This window comes from Echinococcus granulosus (genome assembly GCF_000524195.1).
Source record: "Echinococcus granulosus chromosome Unknown EG_S00001, whole genome shotgun sequence".
In the NCBI taxonomy this organism is placed as follows: Eukaryota; Metazoa; Platyhelminthes; class Cestoda; order Cyclophyllidea; family Taeniidae; genus Echinococcus; species Echinococcus granulosus.
This window is the reverse complement of record NW_020170381.1, coordinates 3035929-3055028: the sequence shown is the minus strand read 5'-3', so window position 1 is coordinate 3055028 and position 19100 is coordinate 3035929. Positions and strand designations below refer to the sequence as shown.

The following is a 19100-nucleotide window of genomic DNA, read 5'->3' as shown; positions in this document are numbered from 1 at the left end:
AACTACCTTATCAATGACTTTCGAATTGTCCCGCATTCGTTGTAGAAGTCACCAAGTACAGGTGGAGCGCTACATGCATGGGATTTACAGCTTCCTCCAGTTTTTCCTGCTACACACGCACTTTTTCATATAGATGCTTGAAGATGGATAAATTACGAACAACTTAAGAAGTGATTAAATCACCACATGGGTGCTCTTTAATGGAAGAATATTTTGCCATGGAAAGTAAAATAGGGATGATTACAAGGCTTCCCCTTCGAAGACAGCTCCCTCCATTCCAATAATTTTTGGTGGAAGAGTGGGCAGACTTAGACTGTGGCTTGGATAAAAGACTTTGCTCGCGTAGCGAATGCCATCAGGTTCAACCAACGAATTCGCCAATGTCGAGAAAGGCAAGCTGAGGCATTGCACTACCTTCAGTTCTTAAAAGCTCTCCTAGAACGTCACAGGATTTTACTAATGTGCTTCTTTCTCTTCACGCTTGAAGCAAAACTTGGGGAAAGTCTTAATACTTTGTAGAAGACCTCAAAATAAATTATTTTTTGTTTGAATATTACAGGCAGTGTGCAAGTCAAGCGAATGCAGTGCTTGGAAGACAAATGAGTTCAACACTTTCGTGTAAATCCCCACGATACCGAGATGGTTTATGTGCCCGCAAAGCATGAAAAAGATGCGATAATTTCCAGTGCTACAATGTTGTTACAAACCAATTTTGAAAAATATCGTTCGATGAATAAAATCGGTACCCGTAAAGTTTTTATTTAAAAACCATTACTAAAAGACTAAATTTTCGGTAAAAAATGTTAATGCATTGCAAGGCACGAAAGTGTCACGTTGTTCTGGGTGATAATTTTTCGTTTGTTTTTAAAAAACCCCGAATACGAAGGTGCTTGTTAGTTTCCGTTTTAAATAATTACTAAGTTCGCATGCGCAATACGTTTGTTATTTAATTAACCCTCCTTTTTGGTAAAAGGGCTACTTAAAGTCTCCACTGGCATACCTTCGTGGGGGTGAGCCGGCCTCCGGGCCATGTCGGTAGCCCCAAGCCCTTCCTCATGTCAAATACAATATTCTGACCGAGTTTTATGCCTTTTTCTGTCTTCAGTGAAGTCTCGGGGTGCTACCTTTGCTGCAGCGGAAAGCGAATCCCATTTTAAAGGACTTTTAATCTTATTTCCACTGCTGAATGATAATCATTAGCGAAGCTGAAGGAGTAAATGTGCTACGGATGAGAGATTTGTTTAAAATTCCTAACAGAAAGGATAAAAAAGACGTTTACCAGTTTCGTGTTCTACTAGAAAGCTATTAACAGCTGAAGCGACACTAACCTTGAACAATTTGGAAAAGTTCGCTACGGAGCTGTCTGCCGTAACCGCATGAAGATACCAAGTATGTGAACATGCGGTGCCTCCTCCACTTCTCCACTATTCGGATAGAACTTAGATGGATACGGGTGGGTAGCATTACAGCGAGAATAAAGGTGGCAAGGAGGAATAGAAGTGAAACTCTACCCCTATGGAAGTATGGTGAATCCCGTCCTTTATTACATGACTGCTTTTGGGCCAGTGTTCCAACGTCTAGGTATAGACACACCTGATGACCTAACCGTTATCTCATCCCACCAATACGGTTCCAAAAAGTATAAAACTCTAGATGGAGTAGAAATGGCAAGAGGGATCAGTGACCTTGAGGTCAAGTATCTCAGCTACTTAGTCATTCGATGGCAGGCGCGGTTGGCTTTTGGGTGTTTTCCTTACAGTACCTACTACGTTGTGATAGCTGACGCGAGAGGTTGGCAAAGAAGGGCGTAAGGGACAGCGCTCAAAAGAGGAGAGGGGCTATGTAGTGCATTAGTTGTTTAACTCTCAATTTTGGTAAAGGCGCCAATTTGGGTATCAGCCATTGCATCCTTGCTGAGTGAGCTGGACTTCGGGTCACGCCAGTAGTCCCAAGCCCTACTGTACTTCTAAAATGCATATTCTGCCAGCGTATTATGCCCTTTTTGTCTCTAAGGGAGTCACAGGGTGCTATACATGAACAAATCAAAAAGCCTTTAAGGTTTTGCTACATATTTTGTAATAAAATACGCCATTTAGCATTGACAGGCGTTGCATAAGGTTTTTTTCCCGAATTTTGTGCTATTAAAACCCAAAATTGATTGTAATAACAACAACGTCTCGCCTTCCTCCAACTTCTTTTCTGAGCAAAGTCTTTATCGTTAGTGTGATGAATGTTACGTCGATTCCGTTAGCCTAGGACGAAACATATCCACACTCGTAAGGTTCGCTGAGAGATAGAGGTGGAAACTTTCGACATTGTTGCTGATTATGCCTAAAATAAACTACTTTTGTGACGTATCCACCACGTCCTTAAGTTGCATGCCTGATTTTTCATGGATTTGCACAGACCTGATACACGGAAATCGGCTCACCGGGTCCTTTATCCATTTGAAATTCAACTGAAGCTTAAATGTTTGAATGATTCAAGAGGACTATTAAGCAGTCATATATTTTCGTGCCAACGTTGGGACATGTCTGAGCGCGGTTTAAAAAGCCTATTAGAAGCAGCTACAAATGATGGAGAGTTTACGGCGTCACAAGAGGCTTGCTTACGAAACGCAAGCTCGCAATTTCATAGTTAGGCTTCATATAAGACTGAAGTCTTTAATATCACTGAAACGACTATCTCAATAAATGCCGCAATGACGCAAACTGTTGGTATGCCGGCGTATACTACAGCCCCAGACACATCAATTTAATCATTTGAAGTGAACATTCATTAAGTTCTACCTGGTCTACGTGGGCGATGGTTCCATTTTTAGCAACATTTAGTACAACTTTCAAGAACTGGGCGAATTGCTTCGCATAATCTTCAAAACTTGGTTTAAAATGAGCGTAAGGAGTATCTGACTAGTTAGCCAGTTATCTGAACGCATTTTACTCGCAGCACCTGTATCAGCTAAATAGTTGTGATGCTGTGCCGTAAATTTATGCAAAAACAAAGTTAATGTCAGGGATGCATTGGTGAATGCTATATGAGAAAAACAATCTACTAAATGCGAATTCATGTTTTAACGGGGAAACAAGTATGCCTGAGTTTCACAATTTACGGTCAATTTTACTGAGGTCAAAGGTCATTGTTTACCCACACATGCCGCCAGAAGAGTATAGTTCTAAAGTGAACTAGGTAGTATAACAGCAGCGCAGTTGTTACCGCAATTTTCTGTATGAAGCATTCAGACAGCCAAATAGTGGGCGTAAATCACCCAGCGGTGGTTGCATAATTACCCATGGGTGTTCCTCTCTCCTGACTACGAAACCAAAGAGCACTGCACGTATTAGTTGTCGCCAATACCCAGGGCACGTAAGCGCTTTAGTGCCTGCAACAACGATTCATGCAAGGTAGCAAGTAAAATAAAATGCGGATTAATGGATCCTTGTTTATTAAAAGTTACAGAAATACTGTCTTACGTAATTTTGAAGTTGTAGGTAAAGCGAATTTCGGTTAGATAAAGAAATTGAAAAGCATTAGCCAGATTATATCTCCTATCAGGATCTTGTACATTTTTTTGGTAATGGTATGTACTCGTTCTGTAGAGCAATGCCTATCAAAGAGTGAAACTTCCATCAGAAGGAGCCACACGTGGGGCCTCCCTTGACGAACTCAGGTAATTAAGGAAAATATTGGGATCCCGAGTCCGATTTCTAAAATCTATATGCGATAGTTTATTACAAAGTGGATTGCGTGAATAGCAACTGCTTTCTCGCACAAGCTCTATACAAACCACCTTGTGGTATGCAGGGAGATCAAGTTATAATTTTTGCAGATACAAACCTTCAAGCGTGCACTGTGAAATCTTTAAGGCCGAAACTGCATTAAGTGAACAAGAAAAAACAGTTGTTATGCATTTATCGTTTGTTTAACTCCTCACTTCTGTACTTCCGCTAAGCAGTCCGGCCTCTGGGCCATGCCAGTAGCCCGCAACCCTTCCATGCGTCGGCAACACACCCGGCCCCGGTATTACGCCTCCTTTTGCCTTCAGAGAAGTCTCGGGTCCCTATACAGTCATTTTGGGCAAATTAGCATATCTAACTGGGGATGTCTCGAGTCCACGCTTTGATCCTGATAAAACCAGGTGAATAAGTGGTTTAGAATTAAAAAATCCGAACAAAGTCTATACGGTTCAATCCCTGCGGTATTTACTATTCACTGCATTCTGGTGAAGATCTTTACGTGAAATAAGGGCATAACAGATGATTTCAGCCCCTTAGTCATGTCCATTTAAGTGGACGGGTGGCTATGATGGGTCGGAGAGTCTCGAATGGAGTACTCATAAATGAAACGTATGCATGCCATGGTATCTCAATGTTGTGAAGACCAATACGAAATTTACAAGTATTTTAATCTAGAAGAAAACGCTTTTCGCAGGACGGTGCATTATGGCGCATGCATGCTTTGGGAGCACACTTCATACTGCTACTTGTCCTCGACGGATTGATTCACCAAAATTTTTTGTTATCCCACCTTTGATACCGCTATTTATCCCACTTTTGGCAGGGAAAAGTATTTTGTAAAAATATCGCCAGTGTTGCATATGTAAAGCCAATGACAAGGAACAAAAGGAGTCTTTGGGAGAGCAAAATACATCGGTGTAGAATGTGTTCACGAAGAAATATACTGGTTGGGCGAGTTTATTGCTCTGCGTCTACACACTACTGTTATGAGCTTTCAAAATAGTCTTAAAAATGTTTGTGAGCGTACAGCGAATCAAATGGCGGGGCTTGGTTTCTCAGCAATGAGATTTGAAAAGTTTTTTGGAACTCGTTTAGTACCGTTTGTACACTATCCCACCTCTACCATGTGCTCGAAGGATTTTAAACATTAACAGTTTTCCCATTCAAAAATGCATGTTGTAGTTAGTCACTATAAAACGAAAGTGCAAAAAGGATTAGTTAGCTTCCAGGTTGTTTAAAGCATATTTTCACTTCGGAAATGCTGTGGATTACAACAGAGGGAAGCATTGCTAGTAAACTAGACAAGAATAATAATTCCACCGTAAATAAAGTATAAAGAAGTAAAGAGGAGATCCCCTGTACTTGACCTCATATAATTCCGGATTTTGTTTACCCGCGGCCGTATTCATTCACTATGGGTGTAAATTATGACCGCAAAAAAGCTTCTGCTTTGATTGATGCTAAATCTAATACAAATACTGTTGCGATTGGGTCATTCATCGTTAACCTCATTTTGTACTTTACTGACTTTACTAAAGTAAATTAGATGAACCTAAAAATGACCACGTTGAGGCGCAACTTAAATTTATCATTAACTCGAATACTTGAAAGTTACAACTGGTGAAAACTATCACTGTAATTGATGGCAGAATCGGTTGCTTCAACCAGTGGATAGGTTTATCATACCTCCCCCTCCGTAGACATCGGACATTGAAGTATCAGGGGTTTCGAGACACGGTACTCCACACCGGAAGCGATTTGCAAATCCCCTATAAAAACCGAATGCTGGCATCGTCATTCTCGCCCCGCCTATCTTTTCTTATACGCCCTAACAGGCGAAACTTGCTATTCTGTAAGTACACATTTAAAGGAACCTCAGTTGCTCTCAGTCCCCACCTGAAAATTAGGCGGTTCAAGGTTTTTAGCCAGCTGATCACTTTTACGATCTGTTGCACATTTTCTTGTGCAAGTAATTGCCTTAAAACCGCTGCTAAATAAATAATAAATAAATGAAATGTAAATTGAACCAGATATGATCACAGGGACAGTTTAACTTAACGAACTTGAATTTGGAATAAGAAAACGAAAAGTGACTAGAAATGTATGAGAAAATTTTGAGTTTTGTCGCCTTAATTGTGACTCAAGTCAGTGGTATTTGAAAGAGCACAGTTACGTACAAAATAATAGCCATCAAAATGAAATCCTCGAAGGCGATGAATGTGCCTCTAAGGAGTAAGTTTTCTGCAATTAATCTTAGGCAATACAATAATTGTTTGTTTAACTGTCGGGTATGGCAACGAGCCACTTAAGGCTCCGCCATTGTACCTTCGCCAGATAGCCTGGCCTCTTCGTCGTGCCAGCAGCTCCAAGCCCTGCCGCACGTCGACAATACATATTTCTTCTTTGGTATTATTTCTCCTTCCTTCGTCAGAAAAGACTCGGGACGCTACACTTACCCTACTCCAAAAGCTGACCAAGCAGATAAGGGTAACAAATTCCTGAGGTCTAGGCGGTGTGCGGGCACGTCTGATTCAACTTACTGAAAGTGACGGCAGAGATAACACTTTGATGCCATTCACATTGAAAATGGGTAGATTTCTCGGAGGAATCTTACATCTCTTCTAAATAAAAGATGCATTAATGAAGGACGATCATTTCTCCATTCAACTTTTGTATAGTGATGATGGATATCTTCATTACGTTTCATTAGATTTAATTTGACCGCCGGTTCGAATGAAAAAAACTTTGCACAATATCATGGATTGTTAAAATCAAATTTGACAAATAATTAATGTAGTTCATCTAAAAATAAGTATGAAACTTTGCTTTAAACTTTGGAATATAAGGGAACTGTCGAAGTTGCACCCAGATTTGATTTACCTTTTTTTGGCTGCAAAGAAACGCTTCTATACTTTAATTGAAAATCTTGTTCTGAAAAGGCGGGGATAGGCACTTATAGACTACCTTGATGAATTTCGTGGTGGTACATTGTACAAAAAAGTGCGGACATTAGCTCGAAATATCTTTATTTTTCTGCCAACCTTGATGGGACGTTGTTCTTATTTGTGACTACGAATGAAGCCTCTGTAATGCTTTAATTATTTGTTTAAATCGTCTTCAGCAATGCACATTCTGTCCTGGTACTGTGTTTTCTTTTGTCTTGAGGGAAGTCTCGGGGAGCCACAATGGTTGCAGAGGAAAGTGAACTCGACCGCAAAGACAAGTACCCTGATTTTTATTACTGGGTGATAAACCTTGCCGGGACAGAAGAAGTGCATATGCTGCTGACGGGAGAATCTGTGACGACCCCTAACAGAAAAGTTGAACACGACATCCACCCTCGGCAACTACCCTAGTCCCGTGCTCTGCAGGAATGCTATTAACAATGGAAGCGATACTAACCGTTAACCATCTGATAAAGCTCGTTATGGAGCAATTTCCCGTTTCTTGTAAAGATGTTTATTATGTGAACAGACATATATGGGAAGGAGAAGTAGACACGAAACTTTGCCCTCACGAAACTATCTCAAACCCCGTCATTTATTATATGGCTCTGCCAGGCCGGTGTTTTTACGACTAGCCATGGGCACATGTGATGCTCAGCACATTCTCTCTTCCCCCCTACCCAGTTCCCAAACAGGGCAAAACTCCAGATTCAGTAGAATTGTCAAGAAGGAGCAGTGACGTTACAGCCAGAGACACCTTCACAATTGCATGAAAATTTGATGACTAGGACAGTTGGTTAGTTAGCGGGTATTTTTCTCTCATTACTGACCACTTTGTAATGGCCGAAGCGGGAGGTTGACCGAGGAAAGCGCTGAGGAGGGCTCTCAAAAGGATAGGAGGACGATACAATACTTTGGTCTTTTTTGGTTTTATGGGTAGTTAAGGCTCCGCGATTATGCTTCGGCAGAGTGGCGCGGCCTCCGCACTATGACAATAGCCCAAATTCCCGTGGTGTGTCGATAATGCGTATTCTGCGCAAGTACTTTGTCTTCTTTCGCCTTTAGGGAAGTACTGGGCGTCGCACTCATACTTCTTTACCAAAATAGGCATGCTGCTCATTGACAAACTGTTTCGTTTCGTTTTTATGTTGCTATTACAGAAGAATTGACCCAAAAAGTGGGAGAGTTATGTGCATTTTAAGCTATGGTTAGTCAGTAAACAGAGAGTTTAGCATAACAAACGCTCCACTTTTTCAATAATGGTAGCGAATAGGACCAAAAGCTAATGAAAGAAGCAAATCCTCTGCTTGGTAGGACATAAAAGACTTTTGCTGCCATTCACTGAGCTGGGAGCATTTAAACCACTTTTTGGTGGCGTGACATTATAGTAATGCATCAACATAAGAATTAGGCTGATTTTATTTAAAATATGGCAAGGGTTAGTTAATTTTGTGATATGCTAATTTCTGCATAGAAAATGAGAAGGTTATAACAAGTTAAAAAGTTATCACTTAATTCCGACTTGCATGCGATGCAATCCCACTCTGTATTTTAATTGTCCTTTTCCATGGGGGTGGGGTTTTGCGCCTATTTTCCCTTACTGCTGCTTTTCTCACTTCAGTGTTGTCCAACCATATCTATCTGGGTTCTATCCACCTAGTAGGGAAGTGAAGAAGGTATCGCGGGTTCACATACTTAAAATCTTTATCCAGGAACGGTAGAGAGCTCTGTAACGAACTTTTATAGAGGGTTCACGGCAAGTGTTGCTTCCGTTGTCGGTAGCACTCCCATAAAATACGGCATTTTCAGCCTCTCCGTCAGGGGTTGTCACTGATTCGCCCACCTGTAGCATATGCACTTCTTTTTTCTCTCTAGGATTTATCACCCGGTCGTAGAAACCAGGATGGATATCTTTCAAAATCGGGTACGCTTCCCACTTCTACCAACGTAGTGGTATGGAGTGGAGCTTCTGTCATGGCCCAGAGGCCAGCCCACACGGCGAAGGTACAATGCTGGAGACCGAAAGTGGTCTCATTATCAAAATCAAGAGCTAAACAAGAATCCAACGTGCTTACACACGTCAGTTAATGCTCGTCGCGAGATTATTGGGCAAAGAAAAGGAACAGGGGCGTACGTCTGTCTATAATATCTAAAAAAACTAGTCATACATACTTTTTAGATCTTAATTGCTTTCACCACCTACCAATCACACCTATAAGTGGAATGAAATGTATTGTGTTAAACTACCGCCAATTGTACCCACTTTTTCCCCGACCATACCTTCAGCGCGTTGAATGGCAAATCCTTAGAGCATTGGGTGGCAGTCGCTGGTGCACTTTAAAAAATTAGCAACTTAAATAGCTAAAACGCAATAATTGTCAAATTGTAAGCATTAAGGGAAATATTTACAAAGGACAAAATTTTTAGCCTTATCGGAGGCAATAGCCAGTGTCTGGAGTTTCCTCATGTTTGTTAATTTTTCCCCTAACACTGCCTTGGCATTATTCCCCTACGTCAGATAGATAGATATGCTTTTATTTGAAAAAAGCCCATGAGGGCTTTCGCTATTTTGTAAACCAGGCTATGGACCACCAAAATGGCACCTTGAGAAGGCCAAAAAAGTTAGGCTACTTGGAGTCAGCATGATTCGCTATCCCTGGACATGCGTTTTTATCACTTCACGTTTATTTTATGGGGCATCCCGAAATGAATGAAATAGCATGACAGATGTCTTAGTTTAAAACAATGGAGTGGGTTCGTGAAGAATAGTCGTTTTGTTATGAACGTAATTGGGCGAAGTTTTCCTGTCTAAACCATTGAAGCCTTCAAGTTAAGCATTTGAAATAGCTTCGCCATTGCACTCCTTGATTACGCTACTTTTCTATGCATTGTTCTGACTTGCTTATCGTTTGTTCAAACTGGTGGCACTAATATTAGGCTATTACGTTCTTATTGCATTGTTTACAGGAATAAAGCTGAAAGCTGTCAATCAAATGAGTTTCTTAGTTACCTATCACTCAGTGCAGTTTTTATGAGCAAACAGCTGTTTTTAAGGCACGCTAGGCTCGTGAACCCGTAAGTAATAGAGTTGCACTGCGCCTAAAAACAAACTCATGGCGAATGTGGCTGGGTGGTGAAAATCACCTGGATCTTGGGAAATCCCTCCCTGATTCAATATTAGATTCCATGAAGTAAATTATGGCATCAGTGTTGAGTGGAGGTGAAAAAGTAGGCTTGCTTTCTCCTAGTTTCTACACCTCGTGTCTGCAAAATTTTTACTTCTGCGACCCCTTTTGGGTAAATTTGCAGCGTTCCAAAACCATTTTGATGACTAGGGTGAGGGATGAATGCGGGACTTTGGAATTCACAAGTTTTCAATTAGTGGACTTTGCACCCTGAAAAGTGCTCTTGAGTCGGTGGAAACAAGGCGCGCACCTGACATCGGCATTAATTTTATAGGAATTTGCATTTTTCTAACTCTACGGGGCTTTTGAGCTCTAATACTAAGACCCCATTTTCATGCACGAAGTACTAGCCTAACAATGACAGATTTTATGCGGTAAGCACCATCTTCCTGGAACAGGTCACTTCTGTAGTGATGACCTAGGCACAAGCTATGTCACACAGTAACAGGCATTGAGGCTAGTTTTGTTGGAAATGGATAGTGAAGTGTAACTGTAATTCCGCTGCACCAAATGTTCACTTGAAAATATAAGGGTTTCATTTTTTTTGAACCATTATTTTATTTGCAATTTACACAATTAATTGTGACTACCACATTATTATTTACCTAATGGTCGCCAATGCACCCACTTCAACGACGGTCTTTCCATCACTCTGAAACAAGACCAAAGGTGCCGCCATTTGCCTTAGCTTGAGTGAACTTGTAGTGTAGCGCCCCGAGACTACCCAGAAGACGAAAGAAGATACACTGCTCGGGTAGAATATATATAGCATACAGAAGGCCCTTTAGGCCGCCTGATGAAGGTACAATGGCCAAGCCACAAAGTCGCCCCTTACCAAAAGCGAAAGTTAGCCAACCAATGTACTGCAGTACTTTCCGCCGTAGAACTCCCAAGGGTAATATCGGCTTCGACTCCCATGAGCAGTACTCCCTCCTTGAACATGCTGGTACTGTTTCATTGGCAACCCCTAACACGGTTTTTCAAGAGAGCATTTTTGGTTCTACTTCTATATTCTACAAGATTAATCAAATGTACGTTAACAAAGGTGGAAAATATAGCTGAAACTGGGAAGACATGCACCATAATAAATGGCTTCTTGGATTTTATGTGAACGGTTATAAAATAATTAACTAGCACCTCAATAATCAAAATCAAAAGTGAGTCAAGATTTGCACAATTTCAAAGATGATTATAAACTAAGTAGACCCTAGCCGCTCATAAACATGAAGGCAGGCCGTAAAGCTAGCTTTGATGTATTTCGACCCTAGCATAGTTCAGCGATTTTGGATTTGTTGTTTGTCAAATTACTGAAAGCTCGAGGTTGAAGATTACTGGATTATTATGGGTCATATTTAAACAAATCTCATATTCAAACTCATGCGAATTTTCAGTCCCGCACGATTCGACTAGCATATTGTGGTACTTGTTTAACTAAAAACACCTTTTATAGAAATGATCTCAAAATCACAACAGCTTCGTAACAGAGCAGACATTACCCACCCCGAAATGGAAGCAGACACCGATCCTATTTAATTTGTGACAACCAGCAAACTCTTCCCGTATTTCTTAAATAAAAGATATTCACCTTGACTGCGGCTTCTTGTACTAAAGTTAAGGAACCAAAACTAGGAGGGAGAAGCCCGGAACCCACTACTGCAATTGCGTAATACTTGTGTCGTTTTAATCTTCCTGTCAGAGAGGAGGCGGGGATACGCACTGAACATCGTGACTAAGGAGCGGTGAGCGGCCTACAACCAGGAGAAAGGTTCAGTGTACAAACATTCCCAAACTTGTGCCAGCTGTCCTCATCAAATTTACTTAGTAAATATGACAAATCCAAATCAAACTGGTTGTTCTAAGAGTATGAAGAGCAGGGAGGAGGAGATCTGGAAGCCTCAAAATAACTTATTTGTAGAAAATAGGTCTAACTTCTAATTGATGAACCACGTAGTGGCTATTTAATGGGCTGTTAAATGTACGCATACCAATGCGATCATTTTAGACAGAGTAGGATGTTGTTTTCCTCGATGGCACGCCCCCTATTATACCAATAAATTTCTAGCGTTTAGGAATCTCCTGCACTACCATGACTTGTTGCTACTTAAAAAACTTAATTTTTTCATGTGTTTATCAATCAGTGTGCTAAGAATAACCTAACTTTTGAGTCGAAAGTTCAAATCTTCGATCACCGTGTAATATTTGATGTGTATAACCTTTGTAGTTTTGCCCGTTTTATCCAAAAAATTAAAAAAAATAAATAAAGCAAGCTACTTTTGCGCTAGATTTAAGTGAAAAACAAAAAATTCAGTGAAATGCGTTAAGGAGTTTTGTTTTAATTGCTGGCGACAATTGCTCTTCTTAGGTCACAATTTATTGACGTTGCAACGCCTTTCTTGTGCCTCGCGGCGGGAAATGGATTTTTGTAGGTCTCCATTATTGGCTTTAAGTCCCTATACTTGCTCTTTTTTTATTTAAAGGTTCTGGTTGTTTTTATGTGATCCACCTTTTATTTTAAAGCACGAAAATTGCTCTCTTGTTTGGAGGGTTTCTAATACCTGATTTAAGTGGCGTAACATGTATGTGAACTTAAAATGCGGAGCTGTTGACCCATTGCCGATGTGTAATTCTTAGTAACTGCATGGCTTTTTGAGAGTCATGTCGTAGAACGGGTTCAATATTCTACTATTTTTCATTGTGTGTGGTTTTTGACTATTATGAATGTCCACCTCAAACGTACCTCTTGTATTTTTTTATTAGCGATTCAACGATAGATAAAGCTTATTGTTGGTGAAACGCAAAATTACAAGATGATAGTCTGAATCACGAAGTGATTATTGTCACAGTTTTGCGTTTGTCTTTTTGACTTCCCTTGGTTATATATATTTACGCTACCACCTTTTTAAATAAAACTTATGCTTTATAAATAGTGCTTACAGTAGTTTTTAAAATCCAGTTGCTTTAAGGTCAATGTGCATGCTGCAAAGAGGGATTTACACTTTTCTGCACAAAATACGGCTTGGTTAAAGTTTAGTTTAGAAAGTTAAATTGAAAAGTTCGCGGTGGCCCTTGAAAGCCTTTTGCTGCATCATTGCGCTATTTGTAGACAATGTAAAGCATTGAATGTTGGAATGTAGCTTACGTGATATTTAGCCTTTAGCCATGCTCAGGTAACCATTTGTCTTGTATAACTACCACTGTTTACAATTTTTTCTTTGAAATTCCTTGTGTTTTTTGTTTCGCTTTTCATTTACATGATTTTTGCAATATTGTTAAATTAACTTATTCTTCCACGTTTTAGGTAAAAAACTTGATCAGGTTTTGGACCTGCGTTTGCGCCAGGTTCTTGCCATCATTTTTGGTACAGTAGAAATGCTCTTTTTTGGAGGCATTATTTTTGGCTTTAACGTCCTTACTCCTGTTCTTCAAAAGGAAGGAATTTTTAGCTATCTTTGTGACAAAAGTGCTAATAAAACAGCCGGTTGCAGTGAGCAGACGACAATATACGGTTATGCCTTTATCACTTACATGGTTGTTCAAATGGTCATGCTCTTCATTGTCGGCTTTCTCGTGGACCGCGTGGGCCTTCGCATTGTGAAATTAAGTGCATCTATACTATTCTCTATTGGAGCGGCTCTTTTTGCAGTCACCAGCGCTACGAATTCATGGCTAATCTTTCCTGCAGGTTCGTTAGTCTGCATTGGTGGAATGGCCGGTCTCATCTGCAATCTTTCCTTCTCAAAACTCTTCACAAAAACTTCGGTTTTTGTCCTTGCATTCATAACTGGCTCTTATGACGCAGCCTCATCGGTGTTTGCTGTTTTCGCGATTGCATACGAGGCTGGTTTTTCTTATAAATTAGCTTTCTTCTTACTTGCTGGAGTGAGTTTGGCAATGAACATCTTTAGCAGCCTCTTTATTGCTACATATCGTCTCTCTGATATGTCAGTACTCCTTTCCGAAAGGTCCACTCCCCTCTCAGCGAATGATTCGGGACCACAAGAGGTATGTATGCACAATTTTGTATAGTGATAATCAGATATTTCAATAACTGTAAGCTTAATTGAATTGCAATTTTTCACAGACCTTAAGTATTTTCCATCATTTCCACGCTGAATTAATGATCTGTTACTAGGTCAGATGTTTATATCGATGATACTTTTTGTAAAACATTTGTTACTCGTTTACATTTGTTCATCTGAATGAATTTGCTGACATCTAAAATTTTGTTTACGCGAGATGAGAATGTTTTTTTTTGAACACGATAAGTGGTGTTCCTTTCTCGGGTCTCATTCCAACATTATTCAGAAAAATTAGCAAATTCTAGCAAATTTAGACTAGACTTACGCGACCGACACTTCAAAATGCAACACTCATGATATTGTGGTGCAAGGCATTATTAAGTTATTGATAAGTATAACCTGACTTCTGATTTAGGTGGTGTTATTTGTTTTGACAACAAATCTTCCACCAGGTCAATATTTTCGTAGCTCTGACCACTTCGTGCATTAATGGACTAAAATGCTTTTTGCGAAAAACTCATTACGATTAAATGCGATTGACGGAGTTACTTGGTAGTTATTTGATTTACTTTCATTGCCGTATAACAATATTAAAAAGTTCATCATTTAGGTTTACAATATTCCTGATTATCTGCTCTTTTTCAGTTTAATGATGCCGGTGAGGAAAATAAGAACGATCCACTTACGAAGCTATCTACACAAGAAGAACAAATATCTGACATAATCCGCGGCTACTATCCTACAGTCTTAGCTTCCCTGCGCTCCCTTCCTTTCATTCTTATCACTTGTTTCTTCTCCTTTGCAATGGTTCGTTTCACCTTCTTTCTGACACAGTTTGGTGTTCTGATAGAAGTCCAGTTCCCAGATCAACCGGTGACCCGACAGCATTTGGCGCAGGTCCTCTCCTTTTCTCTGGCCGGTGGAATTTTTGCGGGAATGGCATGCGGCTTTACCATTGATTACCTTCGGTCACGCATGCGACCCTCCCTGACCAAGTGTTTGGCTCTTGGCTCCAACAGTACTCTTTTCTGGCTAAGACTTTGTCCTCACGCAGTACCCATGCTCGTTGTAACCACAGCGGCAACGTTTCTTAGTGCTTTTGTATTTCTTCCATATGAGGGGATGTTCTACGTTAACTATTTCATTCTGGTGGTGATGCGCGGCTTCCTCTTTAGCACCATTAGCTCCTTCATCATGACCGCTTTTCCGATTGAGCAATTTGGCACACTGTACGGCATCAGTGGATCGCTGGCGGGCGCTTTCTCGTGCATTCAATATGCTCTACTTTCAGTACCTGTGACTGCTGCAAACGTGATCAGCTGCTTCTTCGTTCCGTTGATGGGAGCCGTCCCCTTAACTGTCCTCGTCAAGGGGATCAAATCTTGGCAAAAGCGCTGACAAATCATCATGAATGGCATAAGGTGTTACTCAACGGTTTGACAATCCACTATGTGCCTTTAAAATGTCTGTATTGTGTGTTTTGTACTTCGATGGATTAGTGTATACAGGGCTAATAAACGTACATGTTAAGGGTTATCAACGATCTTGTAGAATTTCAGTGATCAATTGATACGGAAATCTTCTGGCCTTTCGTGAACAGATGACTAAGTTTACAATGAACCCATTACTGTTTTCGTGATTACCACGTTTTCATGTTGCATGGAAATTGTTAAGAAAATTTGGGTTTCTAACGGGAGATTGTGCACCATGTGGACGAATGCCAAAGCTGGAATCGGTTGGACCACAATGAATCGTGCGATGGAATTATAGGGCGGTGAGAAGGATCGCGCACCGACTTATTTCTGAGGTTGGTGTCATCGAAAATAGTTTGAAGAAGATCGATCATGACCTCACCAAGGCCTCGGCGTAAACCTTTTGCTACATCACACCTGGCCTTTAGTCCAAAGCGAGAAGCCTCGCTGAATTAGAGATGTGTGCTTATTTCATAGCCTATACTCGGCTCTAACACCGTGTATACCGTCATGGACGATTTCGGGTGTTGTTGGCTTTTAACTCTCGACACCAGGCGTGAGTGCCAGTTGGCGCTGAGTGTACATCAGTGATCTTTTGTCCCACTTTGGTTCAGCTATTACTTCGCTCAGTGTATGAGTTAGGTTGCTTGGGGCTTTGTTTCCTAACCCTTTACAGTGTACCTGATGAGCTGTTCATTTGACATCATATCTAGTCTGTTTACACGCACCGATTCTTGCGGAATCGCAAAATCAAGTACGTCCTACTCCCTATTGTGGGTGTAAATAGTTAAGTCAGTTTTCAGTATTGTTGATTTATTGTGTGTGTCAGGTGGACGCCATCATTTTGTCAAGGCCGAGCAAGGCCGAGTTGTCTCGTAAAAAAGCACCGCTGCTGCGAACGCTGCAGCAATCTGTGATCTTCGTTGAAACGATTCTTTTTACACTACTGCATTAACCAGAATTTTTTTTTACCAAAAGCGTCGCGTCAACCCTTCACTAGAAATCAGATTTTTCTAGCCTATCAATCGCAGTGAGACTTTACCTGAGGCTGGCTACTGTACTTGGAACCACTTTGATAAAGTGGCTCACAAAAGGTCCCTGCAACATATGGACCCATTAATCATTTACTCTTAGTTTCTTTGTGAAACCATTATCATCTTTCCAATTGTTACTGATCGCGCTATCGGTTGCCATTTCTGTTCCAACATTGATGATGCAAAAAGGGTGGTCATTTTCCCCAGCTATTTTCAGCACCATATCGTAATGACATGTAATGACTGGAGCAACATTAAGCCATGCACATCGAACCATGACACATAAATCGGCACGCCCTAAGGGTCGGGGATTTTCAATAAAATTCAACACATTCCACTCTCTCAGTGGTACTCCCCTTTGCAAAGGACTGTGCCAAACATTTAAGCTGAATTCTTGTGTATCAGGCTGTACAATGGTACTTTTGGAATGTAAGCCATTTTCAGACAAAAAAGGGTAAAAATATAATTGGGGAATGTTTACGCAAAAAGAGAGCGTGATTTTTCCTTATTAGACCAAATCAACAGCAGACTTTTTAAGCTCCAAGTATTACATTGTAGAGCTCTGGATCCTCCCCGAAGTCACAATGGCAAGGCAGGACAGATATTACTAGCGTTCAGACGGCCTGAGTGGCTACTGGCATGGCCCAAAGGCCATGGCGCCGAGCGGAAGTACAAGTAGCAGAGACCTAACTGCATGCACAATCAAACTCAGTTTTAAACAAACTATCAAAGCACTGCAACATCATGCTTTGACTCATGTGAATTAACGAATCCCCACGAAGAACCATCACCGTTTATCGGCTATCGAAACGGTCCAGTAACAACTTGGCCATTGGGGTAGTTGGGAAACAGCGCGATTCACCTTTTCAATTGACAAAATTTCGGAACTCCTACCAACGCTGTGAATTATAATCCATAAGAAGAGCAGACATGGACAGGTTGATTGTCACTGTTACTACTTACATTATGGCTCTGCGAAAAGTGGTATGCCGAGTAGATGATCAACCGTTTAAAAAAATGCAGCAACTTAAACCGACTCACATTTGATTGACGACTAAACCTTATAGTATGTTGAGGAAGTAGACCCTTTTACCTGCTCACTTTAATTCTGAATTTAACAGTATCTTTTGGTGACGGGACCACGTAGTCGCTCCGCCAGTGTATCTTCGCCAAGGCCTGCTGTATGTTGAACGTATTCATGCTGCCCAAGTATTATGTCTTCTTACATCTTCAGCGAAGTCACGGAGCGCTAAATTGAGGGCTGCGAAAAAAGAACTCAATCTTAAAGGACAGCTATCCTGATTTCTGTTTCTGAGTATCAATATTGGTGAGGTGAAAGAAGTGCGTATTGCTGCAAATGGGAGAATCGGTGACGACTCCTAACAGAAGGGCTGAAAATGACGTCTATCTTCGGCAACTACGTAAGACTTGTAGCCTGCAGGAAAGCTATTAATAACTGCAGCGACACTAGTCGTGAACTATCAGGAAAAGTTTGGTACGGAACTGGCTACCGCACCTGTATGAAGACGTCAATGAAGTGAACACGTGAAGCCTCCTTCACTTCTGTAGTAGCTGGATGGAATTTAGATGGAAAGAAATGAATGGACAGCACTGAAGTGGAAAAAATGTAACAAGAAGAAAAAGATACGAAGCTCTACCCTCACGTCCCATTTCTGTGTTATACGACTGCTTTTGGGCCAGTGACCCTGCAACTAGCGTTGGCCATGCGTGATGGCCAGCGCATTCCTTCGTCCCCGAATCCAGTTCTCGTACAGGCTGAAACTCCAGACGCAGTAGAATTTCCAAGAGAAAATTTACATTGGGGTCAGATGTCCTCTCATTTGCATGGACATATGATGGCATTAGTGGCTTGTAGGTGTTTCCATTACACCACCGATTACGCTCTGACGGCCGCCGCGGGAGGTTGACCAATGGGAGTACTGGGGACGACGCTCAAAAGAGGATGGGCACTACGTAATGCGTAGGCTGTTTGTTTAACTTGCAATTTTGATAAGGGTGCCACTGAGGTGCTTCGCCGTTGTACCTTCTTCCGATGGGCTGGCCTCCAAACTATGCCGCCAGCCACAAGCCATACTGATGCCGACAATACATATGCCGTCCGAACATTATGGCTTCTTTCATCTTCAGTTCTTAAAGAGGGCTTTCTTATTTGAATCTAGCACAGCTTGCAATACTTTGCTTATTAGTTTAACTTTCATTTTGATTTCTCAAACACTTAAGTCTTCACCTCTAAAACTTCCTCAGGGTTGCATAGCCTCCGAACCATCCCAGTAGCCCCCTAGCCCTTCAGCACATCGATGTTACACATTCTGCCCTAGTGTCGTTCCTTCTTTCGTCTTCAGGGAAATCTCGGGCTCTGCATTGGTAGCATCGGAAAGTGATTTCGATCCTAAGGGAGAACTAGCCTCATTCCAATTATTAAATGCTGAAAACTAACGTGATGGAAGAAGAGCATATGCTGCTCAACTTTGACAACTACCCATGTCTCATGTTTTGCAGGAATACTATTGCCAACTAAAGCGACACTAGTCATGGTCATAATCCATCTGGAAAAGTTTTTTTCATGAGGCCGTCTACAACATCTGTATGAAGATGTCAATGAAGTAAAGACGCAATACCTCTTCCACCTCTCAGCTATGGGTAAAACCTGGATAGACAGATACGACCGGGCAGCAATGACGTGAAAACAA

At 41.1% G+C, this 19100-nt stretch overlaps 1 protein-coding gene across 1 annotated transcript; it reads left to right on the top strand. All coding sequences in view use genetic code 11, as the record gives it.

Moving 5' to 3' along the window:
• Positions 1-7161: 7161 nt before the first annotated feature.
• EGR_00340 (Solute carrier family 43 member) lies at positions 7162-14063 on the top strand (the record flags this gene model as incomplete). The annotated part of the gene is made up of 6 exons (XM_024489589.1): positions 7162-7298; positions 9527-9754; positions 12342-12408; positions 12828-12903; positions 13163-13805; positions 13997-14063. 6 exons carry the CDS (start codon positions 7162-7164, stop codon positions 14061-14063), a joined length of 1218 nt encoding a protein of 405 aa, XP_024356267.1.
• Positions 14064-19100: the final 5037 nt, after the last annotated feature.